The sequence below is a fragment of the Pollachius pollachius genome, assembly GCF_949987615.1.
Source record: "Pollachius pollachius genome assembly, chromosome: 16".
NCBI classification, from domain to species: domain Eukaryota; kingdom Metazoa; phylum Chordata; class Actinopteri; order Gadiformes; family Gadidae; genus Pollachius; species Pollachius pollachius.
The window spans coordinates 2,601,920-2,618,369 of record NC_136949.1 but is presented as its reverse complement, the minus strand read 5'-3'; the positions used below and the strand labels follow the sequence as shown (position 1 = coordinate 2,618,369).

The 16,450-nt window shown below is 53.8% G+C and overlaps 3 protein-coding genes across 3 annotated transcripts in view; 2 read left to right on the top strand and 1 right to left on the bottom strand.

The window, feature by feature from the left end:
* mdn1 (midasin AAA ATPase 1) overlaps positions 1-2,559 on the top strand; it is an 80,448-nt gene extending 77,889 nt beyond the window's left edge. Inside the window, exons 101-102 of the mRNA XM_079753300.1 lie at positions 810-952; positions 1,408-2,559. Coding sequence (XP_079609426.1) covers positions 810-952; positions 1,408-1,593 — 329 coding nt within the window. The 3' untranslated portion in view covers positions 1,594-2,559. The remainder of the gene's footprint in view (positions 1-809; positions 953-1,407) is intronic.
* A 447-nt stretch (positions 2,560-3,006) lies between these two features.
* Positions 3,007-4,051, top strand: lyrm2 (LYR motif containing 2). The gene is made up of 3 exons (XM_079753248.1): positions 3,007-3,066; positions 3,415-3,555; positions 3,922-4,051. The coding sequence occupies exons 1-3, from the start codon at positions 3,022-3,024 to the stop codon at positions 4,000-4,002; spliced, it is 267 nt and encodes an 88-aa protein (XP_079609374.1). The 5' UTR covers positions 3,007-3,021; the 3' UTR covers positions 4,003-4,051.
* A 1,884-nt stretch (positions 4,052-5,935) lies between these two features.
* The window catches only part of ankrd6b (ankyrin repeat domain 6b), a 25,641-nt gene continuing 15,126 nt past the window's right edge, over positions 5,936-16,450 (bottom strand). Inside the window, exons 4-17 of the mRNA XM_079754201.1 lie at positions 16,155-16,253; positions 15,351-15,449; positions 14,701-14,799; positions 14,382-14,480; positions 13,405-13,503; positions 12,763-12,840; positions 12,257-12,361; positions 11,969-12,082; positions 11,505-11,675; positions 11,129-11,281; positions 9,978-10,091; positions 7,994-8,228; positions 6,961-7,104; positions 5,936-6,613 (exon numbers count right to left, since the gene is read on the bottom strand). Coding sequence (XP_079610327.1) covers positions 5,952-6,613; positions 6,961-7,104; positions 7,994-8,228; positions 9,978-10,091; positions 11,129-11,281; positions 11,505-11,675; positions 11,969-12,082; positions 12,257-12,361; positions 12,763-12,840; positions 13,405-13,503; positions 14,382-14,480; positions 14,701-14,799; positions 15,351-15,449; positions 16,155-16,253 — 2,271 coding nt within the window. The 3' untranslated portion in view covers positions 5,936-5,951. The remainder of the gene's footprint in view (positions 6,614-6,960; positions 7,105-7,993; positions 8,229-9,977; positions 10,092-11,128; positions 11,282-11,504; positions 11,676-11,968; positions 12,083-12,256; positions 12,362-12,762; positions 12,841-13,404; positions 13,504-14,381; positions 14,481-14,700; positions 14,800-15,350; positions 15,450-16,154; positions 16,254-16,450) is intronic.

Genomic DNA, 16,450 nt, shown 5'->3' with positions numbered 1-16,450 from the left:
CAGCCTTAGGCTCACTACTTTGTTCACTCTTTTGTTCACTCTTGTGTTCACTCTTGTGTTCACTGTTATATTCACTCCCCCGTTCACTATTTTGTTTTCTATTTTGTTCACACTTTTGTTCACACTTTTGTTCACTATTTGGTTCACTCTTTTCTTCACTTTTGATCACTATTTAGTTCACTCCTTTGTGCACTCATAGGATCACTCTTATGTTCACTCTTAAGTCCCCCGTCTCACTCCTGTCGGACCGCAGTACACGTTGACTATAACCTCAGCTAGAGCTCAGGCGAGCGATCAGTCGCTCCCCAACGGACAGAGAGGCTCATTCAGGAGCCAGAGGGATCGGGTTCCCCTGTGAGGGGCTGTAGGTCACCCTGGGTCTGGTCTTACCCCCCAACAAACAAGACCCACCTCACTGGACCCGGGCCAAACATCTCCCCCCCACAGACGGGCTTTGCCATGTAAATACCCCCCCTCTGGGACCCCCCTCTGTGAGGGCCCTGGATCAGATAAGCCGGGCAGGGCCCATCGGCCCCGTGACGACGGGCCGAGACAAGCTGGAGGGAGACAGTTAGAGAGACCATAGAGCTCTCGAAGAGAGAGAGGAAGGCTTTAGAACGCCATGGACTGAACGCTTTGGGCAATTTGATGGATTTCAGCCTAAAGCTGCTTCGCAGTGCATTGGTTCAAATAGTTATTTTTAAAAAGGTAAACTTGAAAACGGTGGTTGAGAGATTTTTACACTCGACAACTGAAAATACAGGCCGTTTCACCCTCTGACCCTGTGACCTGTGACCTGTGACCTCCAGAGACGGCCCAGCTGCTGATCATCGTGTCTGACGGGCGCGGCCTCTTCCTGGAGGGGAAGGAACGGGTGACCAGCGCCGTGCAGGCCGCCCGCGGGGCCAACGTCTTCGTCATCTTCGTCGTGCTCGACAACCCCAACTCCAGGGTAGGAACCAACAACCTCCCCCCCCAAACCTCTCACACTTTAGAGACATGGAGCTGACCTCTCTCATCTGCATTTCAATCAGATGGAGAATCATTATTTTTTCTTTTTTTCGAGTTACTGAGAGTTACAACTGATAACTTTTCAATTGAAAAATAATCAATAGAAATACATTTCACGGGTCAAACCCTATTAAATAAAGAACCTGGAGGATGGCGTGGGTGATGATCACCTTAAGGTCCAGTGAACCCATAACCCCGCCACACTGCCAGGCTCTGAACCCATACACCGTAACACTGCCAGGCTCTGAACCCATAACACCATAACGATCTGCCAGGCTCTGAACCCATACACCGTAACACTGCCAGGCTCTGAACCCATAACACCAAGACACTGCCAGGCTCTGAACCCATAACCGCGCCACGCTGCCAGGCTCTGATGAAGTGTGTCCCCTGCAGGACTCCATCCTGGACATCAAGGTGCCCATCTTCAAGGGCCCGGGGGAGCTGCCGGAGATCCGCTCCTACATGGAGGAGTTCCCCTTCCCCTTCTACGTCATCCTCCGGGACGTCAACGCGCTGCCCGAGACGCTCAGCGACGCGCTGCGCCAGTGGTTCGAGCTGGTCACCGCCACCGACCAGTAGGCCAATGAGAAGCAGAGGGAGGAGCCGGGAGGGGCGAGAAACCAACTGCACAACCGTCCCCGTGACGACCGGGACTACCGACAAATAACACGAACGCAGACGAAACGAGGAGGAATCTGGGCTCGGGAAAAAGACGGATATACCGCTGTACATGTGCCTTTATTTTTTATTATAATTTTGACTGATTTTATTAGACCGTAGAGTTTGTTAGCGACCTTTGCTGTGCTGTCCTTGTCTTCGGGGGAAATCCCGAAGTTTCTTTTGTAGAAAAAGAAAAGAAAAAAAAAGCCAGGATTGCTTGAACTTGCACGTCCCGATGAAATGAGGGAGGCGTCGGTTCTCCGGCGTGTGTCTGTGAATACCTCCGTTCCTCTTGTACCATGACCCCCCCCCCCCCAATACCCACCATGACCCAACGTACCCCCGCCGCCAGCGGTGTGGACCAGTCAGTGTTAGCACCGCCATCGAGCCGCCCCCCCTCATCCTGAACAGCTGTCGTACGGCCGGCAGTGAGCGTGGTTTTAAGCGTCGGAAGCAGGCGGTAAGGCGCCGAGAAAGGTAGCATGTTAATATCGGGTCTTCACGGACCAACAGGAACTCTGAAACGGCGTGCCTTCGCAATAAAGGAACCCCGTCCCACCAACTGTCCACGCACATTGATCTGTGGAGTTCGGCATTTTTAGAAAGGCGGTTCTGATGCACTTTGAAGCACAGGGGCGCGGACTTCACTTTTGATATGAACTCTAACCGGTTTCGGGCGGTGGTTTTAGCTCCACATATCTGCTGTTTCCGTCGGACGAAAGTACGACGGCTATGAGCTCCCCGCCGTCGTCGGTTTGGTTAAAATGTGTTTTCATTGTGCGTTGAGAAATGTTTGATCACATGTGTTTTGTAACGTGGACATTACATGTATGGATATGTCTGTTATATTTATCAGGTCGTTTCTTCATGCCCACCCAACTAATAAACCATGCCATGGCACGTATGATCGTGAAAATGCACCTTCCTCACAGTTCTTGGGGGGGGGGGGGGGGGGGGGGGTTAGAGACCCGTAACCATGTCTAAAATGAACCACAGCAGTGTTTCAGATCTAGAGAGGTCCCCTGAAATGAACAGGGTTTGGGGAGATCGCTGACATTGGTCAAATATACAAACTGACTGGCTAATGATTTTGTAGCCATGAACAACATATACTACTCACAATATAACTGAAGTCATTGGTATTGGTAACTGTTTGTTTGGTTAAAATAACGTGTGTGTCACACCCATATAAAAGTTTGGGTCGAAGGAATCTTGAAAGTGAGGTCACAGAAGTGACAACCGGCCGCAGCGTGTCTCCCGGCCGCCAGGGGGCCACAGCGTCTCCGCTTCTTAACGCGCCGCTTCTTCTCTCCATCACAACATCTCAGCTCTCATGTCACCAGCAGCATGTCTGGCTCAAGGTTACCTGCTGTAACATTGACTCTAAAACAGGTAAGTTCAAACCTCTAGAACACTCGGTATGCATGTCCTGTGAGTAGAGCGATGGTTGGACACCGCGGAGGTCCGCCTGCGTTCCTTAAAACCAGGGGTCTGCTCCAGGTCTGCTCGTCCATGATGTAACGTTTAGTGTGAAGCCATTTACCATGATTTCGCTTAATATTACCTTTTAAAGATCATAGGTTTAAGTAATAACGTATGTAACGAAACCTGACAACGCGGTTAAATCGGAACTATCATCACAGTCTGGGCCGGACTATCTTCAGTAAGTTAGACTAGTCTAATGAAACGCGGACCTTCAGGAGCACTGATCTCCAGGTGACTGCCCTGCTCCTCTGACAGTTCCTCCAGAGGCAGCGGGTCTTGGGTCTGTACCGGAGCCTGCTGAGGACCATCCGGGAGGTCCCGGACCCGGCGGACCGGAGCTACCTGCGGTCCTGGGCCCGGGACGAGTTCCAGAGGAACAAGACCGCCACCAACCCGGTGAGCTGCGGGCGGCTGAGATGTTTGACCTGCTCCACACTATATTGGTCTCATACTTCAGTTTACATAGAGTCGCCTTTGCTTCTCTTTTGTCTGAATAATAACTTGATTGTGGCCATGTCATCCTTTTCGTATTCAATATGACCTTATTAAACTCCACATCTGATACAGCCCTTTAATTTCTTACTTTTATTTAATCTAAATTAAATATTTAGCTTAAGCTGTCGATGGTTTCATACCGATCACTTATTGTTCCACACTTTTGATTAACGACAATCCAGCAACTGCTTGAGTCAAAAAGGAGTATTGATGAAGATCATACAAATAATGTAAACACAGCCATTTTCCCTTGTTTGACCCTCGCAGGACGCCATCCGGATGATGGTCATGCAGGCCAGCGACCACCTGGGAGAGCTCCAGACCTCTCTGGCGCTAGCCAGGAGCTAGCAGGCCGCCGCGAGCCGCTAACATCCTGTTGGCTTTAGGTCCAGATCACCGGGGGGGGTGGGGGTCTGGTGATGGGGACCCCAGGAGATGTTGTGGCTTTACTGGGCCTGCTGGACGCAAACTTGATGGGAGAACTGGGACATGACATCATTGGGGGGGGGGGGGGGGGGGCTCATACAGAGTGAGAATGGAGGAAGAGACGCAACAGAGAAACTCTTGAGGAGCTAATGGCAGCCAAACAGAACCTGATGAACCAGACAGTCTTCTCCTCCAGATGAAGACCGGCCCACCAGATCTCCCTGGGGGTTTTGAGCTTCTTTTTGTGAAAGTGAAACTAAGTTTTCCCATCTGTCCGGGGGACCCCCCAGGAAGCACTTTGGGGCCCGGTTTGGGTCCCAGGTCCACTGTTTGGAACCGGTGGGATTATTCAGATCTCATTCTGATTGGCTGAAGAGGAGCTTCAGGAGAACTGAGCTGAACCGAGAGCCGTCCGACTGAATCAGATCTGTGGCTTCCGCCTTGACTTCTGAATGTTTGATGTTGATTAAAAAGAAACCAGGAAGGCAGGATTGTTGAGTTCATTTTCTTACAAAGTACACAGACTGAATTCACACTCATTATGTACAACAGAGTATTGATAGAAACAACAGTTAAGGTTACACAGAAATGTACAAGAATAGAGATACACATTGAATGGCCTCTTCTTTTGGACTTCTGATTCTCTGGTGTTAGGAGGAGTTTGGAGTTTGTCTTGGAATGTGTGCGTGTGTGAGAGACGTCAGCGTAATTTAATTATAAGGCAAAGAAGGGTAATCAATGGAGAAATGGTCACCGTTAAGTTACTTACAGGCGGACATTCCTTGCAGCTTTTTTATCATCAGCATACATCTTACTGTTGGAGCTACAGTGAAGGAAAGCGTTTCCCAAGCTCCTCTCTGTTCATGGTGTAGTCAACATCACGGACGGGTTAATCTTAGTTTCTTAATCCACTACTAATCACTGTGTAAACATGTTATAACGCTTTCATAATCAGCAATGTGTTAATGTATGATCAAATTAAACTTACATTTAAATCCTCATTCAGAGCTGAGCTTGTTTTCTCAGGACTGGTAAAGGGTTTTATTTAAGGAAGACCTCCAGCATCAATCATTTCTTATTAATCTTAATGAGCTTATCTTGGCAGATTCTACATCTGGAGGGGCAGCTAAACTCACCAGCTGTGTTCCAGACATCCTTTATGTAACACTGTGTAACACATCCTGTATGTAACAGTGTGTGTTCCAGACATCCTTTGTGTAACACTGTTTAACACATCCCATATGTAACAGAGTGTGTGTGTAACACATCCTGTATCTAACAGTGTGTTCCAGGCATCCTGTATGTAACTGTGTTCAAGACATCCTGTATGTATGAAAGGGCGCGGTGTTACTAAGATACAGGATGCGGTGTGTGTGGAAGAGAGAGCTTCCCTCTCCATCTTTATTGCCCTTGATAAGATGAACAGTAGAACCTGACTGAAGCGGTAAACCTGCCGGAAAACTACCAAGAGGAGCCGGTATATGGACCCACTACCTACAACAGCTCCCCCGGCTGGAAACCTTCTGGATCGCAGCCCGTCCGTCGGGCTGGGCTCAGAGCCCGCCAGAACTACTATGTTCACACACGCGTGTATTTAGTGGGAAGAGGCACCGCCTCTGGGGAGTTCTGATTGGCCCTCCTGGGAGCTTCAACGGCAAAGTGAGCCCGCCTGCAGCGAAGTCCTCCAATGAGAAACTGAGAATGAGAGTTTGGCCGTTACTGCAGTTTTACCTTTACACATCCTCCGTGTGTGTGTGTGTGTGTGTGTGTGTGTGTGTGTGTGTGTGTGTGTGTGTGTGTGTGTGTGTGTGTGTGGCAACACCAATGCCAGCCCTAATAGAGTGTGTGAGCCAGCGCTAGCGGCTAGCGTGCTAGCCCTGCTCCCCGCCCCCGGGGGTCCGTAGCAGCCTGAGCTCGTCCTCCAGGACGCCGATGCGCTCCGTCAGCGCGGCGCGGTCGGCCTCCGCCCGCCGGTCGCCCTGCCGCCGCGCCTCCTCCACCTTCCTCTCGTACCAGCGCTCCATCTGGCCCGACACCGCCTCGAAGAACAGCTGGCTCACCTCCAGCGCGTGCATCCCCTCCCGCTCCTGCTCCCACCCCGGGGCCCCTCCGCCCGGGGCCCCGAACACCTCCAGGGTCTGCAGGTCTCTGGGGCCGGGTCCCGGGGCGGAGGGGGGTCCCGACGCGGCGCCCCTGGACCTGGTCCTGCCGTGGGAGGACCTCCTGGGGGTCTTGGTCTTGTGGTCGCGGCCGAGGCGGTCGGGATCCCGACGTTCCGGATCCCGACGGTCCGAGTCCCGGCGTTCCGGATCCCGACGGTCCGAGTCCCGGCGGTCCGGGTCCCGACGTTCCGGATCCCGACGGTCCGAGTCCCGGCGTTCCGGATCCCGACGGTCCGAGTCCCGGCGTTCCGGATCCCGGCGGTCCGGATCCCGGCGGTCCGGTCTGGTGCTGAAGCGGCGCTCCGTGGTGGGGGAGAGGCTGCTGGCCCTGCTACCCCCCCCACGCCTCCTCCAGCCCTGGGACCCCCCTTCTGGGGGAACACGAAGAACCGGTTCAGTCCCGACCCGGATCAGACCCGACCCGGTCCAGACCGAACCGGTCCAGACTGACCCGGTTCTCTCTTTGGTCTCTGCTGTCCTGAGGTTAACCGCGGTGGTTAACGAGTGACTAGGTGAGGAATGTTAATCAGCCAATTAGCGAATGAGAATCACGCGGGTTGCGGTGTGTGACAGCCAGGCAGGCCATTAGGAACAGTGAAGAAAGGTTTGGCCCTACTTTACATCTTCTGCCTCAAAACGCTGGTTTAGAGACCCGTAACCATGTTCATGTTCTATACACGTTTGTTTATTTGTAGTCACGTCTCTGTGCTACGAGTACCTCCCCTCCTGCCTGCTCCGTCCTCCGTGGCCGACACGTCCTGCAGTCCCGGCTGCGGCCAGCGGGGGTCAGCAGAGGGCGCTGCCGGCCGCTCCTTCGGTCGCACCACGGGACTCACGGCCGCGCCTCGCTGCTTCTCTCCGTCTAGTGGAGCGGAGCTGCGTTAGCCTTGCATTACTTGGATCAAACACTTAAACACTCATTTAACATGTCGATAGAAAGTTTGTAGAAGTGTTTTAAAAGTCGGATTTGCAGTAGACCTTGGACGTATTTATTAAGAGTGTGACGACATTTCACGTTCAGTATGAACTGATTTGTAGTCTTAAAAAAAATAAATCCCATTTTAAGTGGAAATCCGTTCCATTATGTTTCGAATAAACCGATAAACCGAGCTAAAGTGGTCCTAGCGGGACGTACGGGGTCCTAGGGGTCCTAGCGGGACGTACGGGGTCCTAGGGGTCCTAGCCGGTTGTAGGGGTCCTGGCGGGTTGTAGGGGGTACTAGCTGGTTCTAGGGGTCCTGGGGGGTTGTAGGGGGTACTAGCTGGTTGTAGGGGTCCTGGGGGGTTGTAGGGGGTCCTAGCCGGTTCTAGGGGTCCTGGCGGGTTGTAGGGGGTACTAGCTGGTTCTAGGGGTCCTGGGGGGTTGTAGGGGGTACTAGCTGGTTCTAGGGGTCCTGGGGGGTTGTAGGGGGTACTAGCTGGTTCTAGGGGTCCTGGGGGGTTGTAGGGGGTACTAGCTGGTTCTAGGGGTCCTGGGGGGTTGTAGGGGTCCTGGGGGGTTGTAGGGGGTCCTAGCTGGTTCTAGGGGTCCTGGGGGGTTGTAGGGGGTCCTAGGGGGTTCTAGGGGTCCTTGGGGGTTGTAGGGGGTACTAGCTGGTTCTAGGGGTCCTGGGGGGTTGTAGGGGGTCCTAGGGGGTTCTAGGGGTCCTGGGGGGTTGTAGGGGGTACTAGCTGGTTCTAGGGGTCCTGGGGGGTTGTAGGGGGTCCTAGGGGGTACTAGGGGGTCCTGGGGGGCCCTGGGTCGTCAGGTACCTGGGGAGCTGTCAGCGTGGACCACAAAGTAGTGGCTGGGGGCCCCGCCGGCCCCTGGACCGCGCTCCGGGTCCTCAGGATCCCGGGGGCCCGGGCTGGGGGTCAGGGTCAGGCCCTCCGTCAGGGAGGTGGAGCGGCGCAGGGGGGTCCGGGAGCGCTGGTCGCCCCCCAGCCGGAGCTCCATCAGGTGGAGCTTAGAGAGACACCAGCTCTTCAGCTCCCCCACCACCGACACCTGGGGTGAGACAGTCCAGAGAGACAGGTCAGTGAGGAGCAGGTAGGGGTTAGACAGTCCAGAGAGACAGGTCAGTGAGGAGCAGGTAGGGGTTAGACAGTCCAGAGAGACAGGTCAGTGAGGAGCAGGTAGGGGTTAGACAGTCCAGAGAGACAGGTCAGTGAGGAGCAGGTAGGGGTTAGACAGTCCAGAGAGACAGGTCATTGAGGAGCAGGTAGGGGTTAGACAGTAAGACAGGTCATTGAGGAGCAGGTAGGGGTTAGACAGTAAGACAGGTCATTAAGGAGCAGGTAGGGGTTAGACAGTAAGACAGGTCATTAAGGAGCAGGTAGGGGTTAGATAGTACAGAGACAGGTCATTGAGGAGCAGGTAGGGGTTAGACAGTAAGACAGGTCATTAAGGAGCAGGTAGGGGTTAGACAGTACAGAGAGACAGGTCATTGAGGAGCAGGTAGGGGTTAGACAGTACAGAGACAGGTCATTAAGGAGCAGGTAGGGGTTAGACAGTACAGAGAGACAGGTCATTGAGGAGCAGGTAGGGGTTAGACAGTCCAGAGAGACAGGTCGTTGAGGAGCAGGTAGGGGTTAGACAGTCCAGAGAGACAGGTCATTGAGGAGCAGGTAGGGGTTAGACAGTCCAGAGAGACAGGTCAGTGAGGAGCAGGTAGGGGTTAGACAGTCCAGAGAGACAGGTCAGTGAGGAGCAGGTAGGGGTTAGACAGTCCAGAGAGACAGGTCAGTGAGGAGCAGGTAGGGGTTAGACAGTCCAGAGAGACAGGTCATTGAGGAGCAGGTAGGGGTTAGACAGTAAGACAGGTCATTGAGGAGCAGGTAGGGGTTAGACAGTAAGACAGGTCATTAAGGAGCAGGTAGGGGTTAGACAGTAAGACAGGTCATTAAGGAGCAGGTAGGGGTTAGATAGTACAGAGACAGGTCATTGAGGAGCAGGTAGGGGTTAGACAGTAAGACAGGTCATTAAGGAGCAGGTAGGGGTTAGACAGTACAGAGAGACAGGTCATTGAGGAGCAGGTAGGGGTTAGACAGTACAGAGACAGGTCATTAAGGAGCAGGTAGGGGTTAGACAGTACAGAGAGACAGGTCATTGAGGAGCAGGTAGGGGTTAGACAGTCCAGAGAGACAGGTCGTTGAGGAGCAGGTAGGGGTTAGACAGTCCAGAGAGACAGGTCGTTGAGGAGCAGGTAGGGGTTAGACAGTCCAGAGAGACAGGTCATTGAGGAGCAGGTAGGGGTTAGACAGTCCAGAGAGACAGGTCATTGAGGAGCAGGTAGGGGTTAGACAGTCCAGAGAGACAGGTCGTTAAGGAGCAGGTAGGGGTTAGACAGTAAGACAGGTCATTAAGGAGCAGGTAGGGGTTAGACAGTACAGAGACATGTCGTTAAGGAGCAGGTAGGGGTTAGACAGTACAGAGACAGGTCATTAAGGAGCAGGTAGGGGTTAGACAGTAAGACAGGTCATTGAGGAGCAGGTAGGGGTTAGACAGTAAGACAGGTCATTAAGGAGCAGGTAGGGGTTAGACAGTAAGACAGGTCATTGAGGAGCAGGTAGGGGTTAGACAGTAAGACAGGTCATTGAGGAGCAGGTAGGGGTTAGACAGTAAGACAGGTCATTGAGGAGCAGGTAGGGGTTAGGCAGTAAGACAGGTCATTGAGGAGCAGGTAGGGGTTAGACAGTGAGACAGGTCATTGAGGAGCAGTAGGGGTTAGACAGTAGGTGACCCAGTGGCTCCCACCTGTCTCTTGGTGGCCTCCTGTCTCTCCTGCTGGGCCCGCTGTTCGATCCTCTGGATGCACTCTGACCTCTCTGCCGCCACGCGCTCCACCGTCAGCTTGTCCAGCGCTCGGATCTGAGGACCACACCAGGACACGGGTCAGGGGTCAAAGGTCAGGGTTTATTTTACGGTCCATTGTTTGGTTTAGGGTAAAGAGTGTAGTGTTGTGTGCCTGAATCTAGTCATGTATCTGTTGTGGGTCTGTTGTGCATGTGTGTTGTGTGTGTGTCTCTAGTTGTGTACCTGTGTGTCTGTAGTTGTGTACCAGCTGCTGGCTCTAGTTGTGTACCTGTATTGTGTCTGTAGTTGTGTACCTGTGTGTGTCTCTAGTTGTGTCCCTGTGTGTGTCTCTAGTTGTGTACCGGTGTGTGTCTCTAGTTGTGTACTTGTGTGTCTCTAGTTGTGTACCTGCTGCTGGCTGTGCCTCTAGTTGTGTACCGGTGTGTGTCTTTAGTTGTGTACCGGTGTGTGTCTCTAGTTGTGTACCTGTGTGTGTCTCTAGTTGTGTACCTGCTGCTGGCTGTGCCTCTAGTTGTGTACCGGTGTGTGTCTCTAGTTGTGTACCTGTGTGTGTCTCTAGTTGTGTCCCTGTGTGTCTCTAGTTGTGTACCGGTGTGTGTCTCTAGTTGTGTCCCTGTGTGTGTTTCTAGTTGTGTCCCTGTGTGTGTCTCTAGTTGTGTACCTGTGTGTGTCTCTAGTTGTGTACCGGTGTGTGTCTCTAGTTGTGTCCCTGTGTGTGTCTCTAGTTGTGTCCCTGTGTGTGTCTCTAGTTGTGTACCGGTGTGTGTCTCTAGTTGTGTCCCTGTGTGTGTCTCTAGTTGTGTACCGGTGTGTGTCTCTAGTTGTGTCCCTGTGTGTGTCTCTAGTTGTGTCCCTGTGTGTGCCTCTAGATGTGTACCGGTGTGTGTCTCTAGTTGTGTCCCTGTGTGTGTCTCTAGTTGTGTCCCTGTGTGTGCCTCTAGATGTGTACTGGTGTGTGTCTCTAGTTGTGTCCCTGTGTGTGTCTCTAGTTGTGTCCCTGTGTGTGTCTCTAGCTGTGTATCGGTGTGTGTCTCTAGTTGTGTACCGGTGTGTGTCTAGTTGTGTACCTGTGTGTGTCTCTAGCTGTGTACCTGCTGCTGGCTGGTTCTCTCCATCTGGCCCAGCTTGGTGTTCATGAGGTCCTGCACCGTCTGGATCTCCGTCCTCACCTCCTCCTTGGTCGCCTCCAGCTGGTTCTCCAGCTTGCTGATCAGCGGCTCGCAGCGGCAGCCGTTCAGAGGGGCCTTGGCATGCAGGAAGTACCGGGGCAGAGGTCATCGCCAGACAGGAAGTAGCTCCCAGTTCCGTCCCAGCTGTGGCTGGGTTTCCGTTTTCCCCCTCCCCTGTTCCCCCTGACCCTTGCTGCATATCCCTTGCTGGCTGACCTTGACCCTAGCTGCCCCCTACCTGCACGCCCTTGACCCTATCTGTATGACCTTGACCCTACCTGTATGACCTTGACCATACCTGCATGACCTTGCCGTCGCGGCCGCGGTACAGCGTGTACAGCTGGTAGGCTTTATAGTTGTGGGGGGGCAGCGGCGAATGAGGGGAGCCCCCCTGCTGCTTGATCCGCCTCCGCTGGGCCGACTCCCCGAGACGCGTCTCCAGACGCCGGGGGGGGTCCGACAGCGAGGGCTGGAACCGGAACAAACCGGAGTGAGACTCAAACACAACGGCTGGAACCGGAACAAACCGGAGTGAGACTCAAACCCGCTACGCTAACACTGCACATCAACACATGCTACACAACTCGCACTCTGAAAATACAACTACACAACAGACCAGCTACACACATACGAGCTACAGAACATACAAGCCACACAATATACTGTACACGCTCAACACATTTCCCAGACCATAGTAGTCAGGTTGGGGTCTAGTGAGCCCAGGATTAATGGTTAACTGTTATGAATGAATCACTCATTCACCTTCTCCTTCTGCTTCCTGTTGGTGGACCTCCTGGTGTTTGGTGATTGGGCGGGCTCTGCGGCCTTCCAGCCAACCAGGTCGCTGCTGTGGGTGTCTGCGGCCGAGGCGCTGTCCTATTGGATCGTGGTAAAGATCGTTCAGGGCTAGGGTTAGGGTTAAATACTATGAAACGTTGTCGGCTGATAGCTTGAGCTAATCATTGAGCAGATGTAGCAGTATTTAAACATTGCTCCTGGCTGTTTGATTCGGTTGAGCTGTGGTGACAGTAGTTAGCCTTAGATGCTAACCTTGCTAGGTAGCATCTGGTCCCTGGGGACGGACTGGGCGCGGCCCTCCGCCTTCAGCCGCTCCCTCCGTTTCCTCACGCTCCTCCCCCGGGCGAACCGCTGCACCTGGAGGGAGGGACAGGCTACGTTACGCTAGGTTACGCTACGTTACATAAGGTTACCCTACGTTAAACTACGTTACGCTAGGTTACGCTACATTACATAAGGTTACCCTACGTTAAACTACGTTACGCTAGGTTACGCTACGTTACATAAGGTTACCCTACGTTAAACTACGTTACGCTAGATTACTCTACGTTACGTTATGCTGTGCTACGTTAGGTTAATTGTTGCTACGCTACGTTACGTTATGTTACGCTACACTATCTTATGTTACACGATGTTCCTCATGTCACGCTATTTTATGTTAGATTCGTTTATGCTATGGAAGGTTACGTTAAGCCAGGTTATGTTACATTGAGTTACACAAGGTTATGTTATGTTATGTTACGGTAAGTTATGATTACCTGGGGGGCCTTGGTCAGCAGGAGGGCCACCTCTGGGTTGTTGTTCTCTCGGGCCTTATCCAGCGCCGTCTGGCCCGCCTGCAGCAACACGTCATGCATTACGCATCAAAACATCACACACTTATTAAGGGATTACTGCTACAGCCTCATCAGCGTTGAGTGGGGTTCTGTCTGTCTGTCTGTCCGTCTGTTTGTCTGCGCTAGCCCCGCGCTACATTAGCGCGGGGCTAGGCTACCACAGGGCTAGGCTCGCAGAGGGCTAGGCTAGCATGGGGCTAGGTTAGGCCAGGGCTAGGCCTGCGTTGGGCTAGGCTAGCGCAGGGCTATGTTAGCACAGGGTTAGCCCCGCGCTAACCTAGCGTGGGGCTAGGTTAGCGCGGGGCTAGGTTAGCGCGGGGCTAGGCTACCACAGGGCTAGGCTCGCAGAGGGCTAGGCTAGCATGGGGCTAGGTTAGGAGGGGGCTTGGCCTGCTTCTGGCTAAGTGAGCGCCGGGCTAGGCTAGCACAGGGCTATGCTAGCACAGGGCTAGGTAAGCGCAGGGCTGTGCTAGCACAGGGCTAGGTGAGCGCAGGGCTAGGCTAGCACAGGGCTAGGTGAGCGCAGGGCTAGGCTAGCCCCGAGGCCATGGTTCAGGGACTTACAGCGTTGCAGGCGCTGCTGTCGGCCCCCGCCTCCAGGAGCAGACGCACCGACTTCCTGTGGTTCAGAGACGCAGCAACGTGGAGGGGCGTGTCCCCCGCCTGAGAGAGAGAGAGAGAGAGGGAGAGAGAGACAGAGAGAGAGAGAGGGAGAGAGAGACAGAGAGAGAGAGAGACAGAGAGAGAGAGAGAGAGAGAGAGAGACAGAGAGAGAAAGAGAGAGAGAGAGAGAGAGACAGAGAGAGAGAGAGAGAGAGAGAGAGAGAGAGAGAGAGAGAGAGAGAGAGAGAGAGACAGAGAGAGACAGAGAGAGAGACAGAGAGAGAAAGAGAGAGAGAGAGACAGAGAGAGATAGAGAGAGAGAGAGAGGGAGAGAGAGAGAGACAGAGAGAGACAGAGACAGAGAGAGAGAGAGGGAGAGAGAGACAGAGAGAGAGAGAGAGAGAGAGACAGAGAGAGAGAGAGAGAGAGGGAGAGAGAGACAGAGAGAGAGAGAGAGAGAGACAGAGAGAGAAAGAGAGAGAGAGAGAGACAGAGAGAGAGACAGAGAGAGAGACAGAGAGAGAGAGAGAGAGAGAGAGAGAGAGACAGAGACAGAGACAGAGAGAGAGAGAGAGAGAGAAAGAGAGAGAGAGATATTATTGTGTTGTGTTCTACATGGTGGTGGTGTAGTGGGGGTGTGGTGGTGGTGTACTGGGGGTGGTGGTGGTGGTGTAGTGGGGGGGTGGTGGTGGTGTACTGGGGGTGGTGGTGGTGGTGTACTGGGGGTGGTGGTGGTGGTGTACTGGGGGTGTGGTGGTGGTGTACTGGGGGTGGTGGTGGTGGTGTACTGGGGGTGTGGTGGTGGTGGTGTAGTGAGGGGGTGGTGGTGGTGGTGTACTGGGGGTGGTGGTGGTGGTGTACTGGGGGTGGTGGTGGTGGTGTACTGGGGGTGTGGTGGTGGTGTACTGGGGGTGTGGTGGTGGGGGTCCTCAGCCCACCTGGTTCCTCAGGGAGACGGAGCAGAAGGCCCCCAGCAGGATGTTGATCACCCCCTGGTGGTTGTAGCGCGCCGCCACGTGCAGGCTGCTGTCGCCCGCCTGCAACACAACATGCAGCTTAGCGCTTAGCTTAGCATTGTAGCTCTCAGCTTAGCATTCTGCGCCGAGCCAAGCGTTCACCACCGGCGTTGTACCCGTGGTGACGGTGTGCGGTTGCCGTGGTGACGGTGTGCGGTTGCCGTGGTGACGGTGTGCGGTTGCCGTGGTGACGGTGTGCGGTTGCCGTGGTGACGGTGTGCGGTTGCCGCGGCGACCTCACCTGGTTCTTGGTGTCGGGCCGCGCCCCCCCCAACAGCAGCACCTTGGCGCTCTGGGCGTGGCCGTTCTGACACGCCAGGTGGAGGGAGGAGTTACGGACCTGAGGGGGAGGGGGGAGTTGTATTTATTACTATTACATTGGAGCAATACACCCCCGCCCCCCACACCCCACACATCACGACTCGTCAAGCTCAGGGTCAGAGGTCGTTGGGTTAAGGTCAGAGGTCGTTGGGTTAAGGTCAGAGGTCGTAGGGTTATGGTCACAGGTCGTAGGGTTAAGGTCAGAGGTCGTTGGGTTAAGGTCAGAGGTCGTAGGGTTAAGGTCACAGGTCGTAGGGTTAAGGTCACAGGTCGTAGGGTTAAGGTCACAGGTCGTTGGGTTAAGGTCACAGGTCGTAGGGTTAAGGTCACAGGTCATAGGGTTAAGGTCACAGGTCGTAGGGTTAAGGTCACAGGTCGTAGGGTTAAGGTCACAGGTCGTAGGGTTAAGGTCACAGGTCGTAGGGTTAAGGTCAGAGGTCGTAGGGTTAAGGTCACAGGTCGTAGGGTTAAGGTCACAGGTCGTAGGGTTAAGGTCACAGGTCGTAGGGTTAAGGTCACAGGTCAGAGGGTCGGGGTCAGAGGTCAGCGTCAGGGTCAGGGTGAGGGTACCTTGTTCCTGGAGTGGACGTTGGCCCCCGCCTTCACCAGCAGCTTCACAGACTGGCTGAAGCCGTGCCACGAAACCTCATGGAGGGCGGTGTTACCGTCCTGGGAGGGGGGGGGGGGGGGGGGGGGGGTCACATGACTTATCTACACCATCATAGTATTTATACATACAGTATGTATACATCAAACCACACCTACAACAACCAATAGTAGACCAAATAAGATCTGTCAATATGCTGGATACGGGTCGGCTTAGCTCAGGAGGTAGAGCAGTTGCCTTGTAACCGAAAGGGTTACACCCCAGCTCCTCCTAGCTGAGTGTTGATGTGTCCCTGAGCGAGACACTTAACCCTTACTGCTCCTGACGAGCTGGCTGTCGCCCTGCATGGTTGACTCTGCTGTCGGTGTGTCAATGTGCGTATTAACCGGTGTAAGTCCCTTTGGATAAAAGCGTCTGCTAAATGCCCTAATTGTAATTGGACACATTGTATAGACCTTTGAAGAATAGGTCGAGGGTCCGGTTCCCTAACCCTTGGTGCCGTTAAAGTAGCATTAATAATCGTTTACTACTTTAACGGCACCGGCAATCCAAAACCCAGTGGAAACTAGATGGAAAAAGTGTGCAGTTCAAAACGTGACGCAGCTTTTACCTCTTCGCCCCCCACAGAGTTTGTTCTGTACGGTCGTTCATAACCCCCATGTTGTTCCCATAGACATCTGGCCGGAGCCTCGGAGGCGGGACTTATTCTTCAGAGGTCTATTGACAGGTGTGTGTGTGTGTGTGTGTGTGTGTGTGTGTGTGTGTACCTTGTCCTGTCGGTCCAGGTCACACCCTTCCTGGATCAGGGCGCTGATGACATCACTGTTACCCACCACGGCCGCGCGGTGGAGGGCGGTCTGTTCCCCCTGACACACACACACACACACACACAAAGACACGCACACACAGACACACACAGACAGACACACACACACACACACACACACACACACAAAGACACACACACACACACACACAGGCACGCACACACACAAAGACACGCACACACAGACACACACAGACAGACACACACACACACACACACACAGGCACGCACGCACGC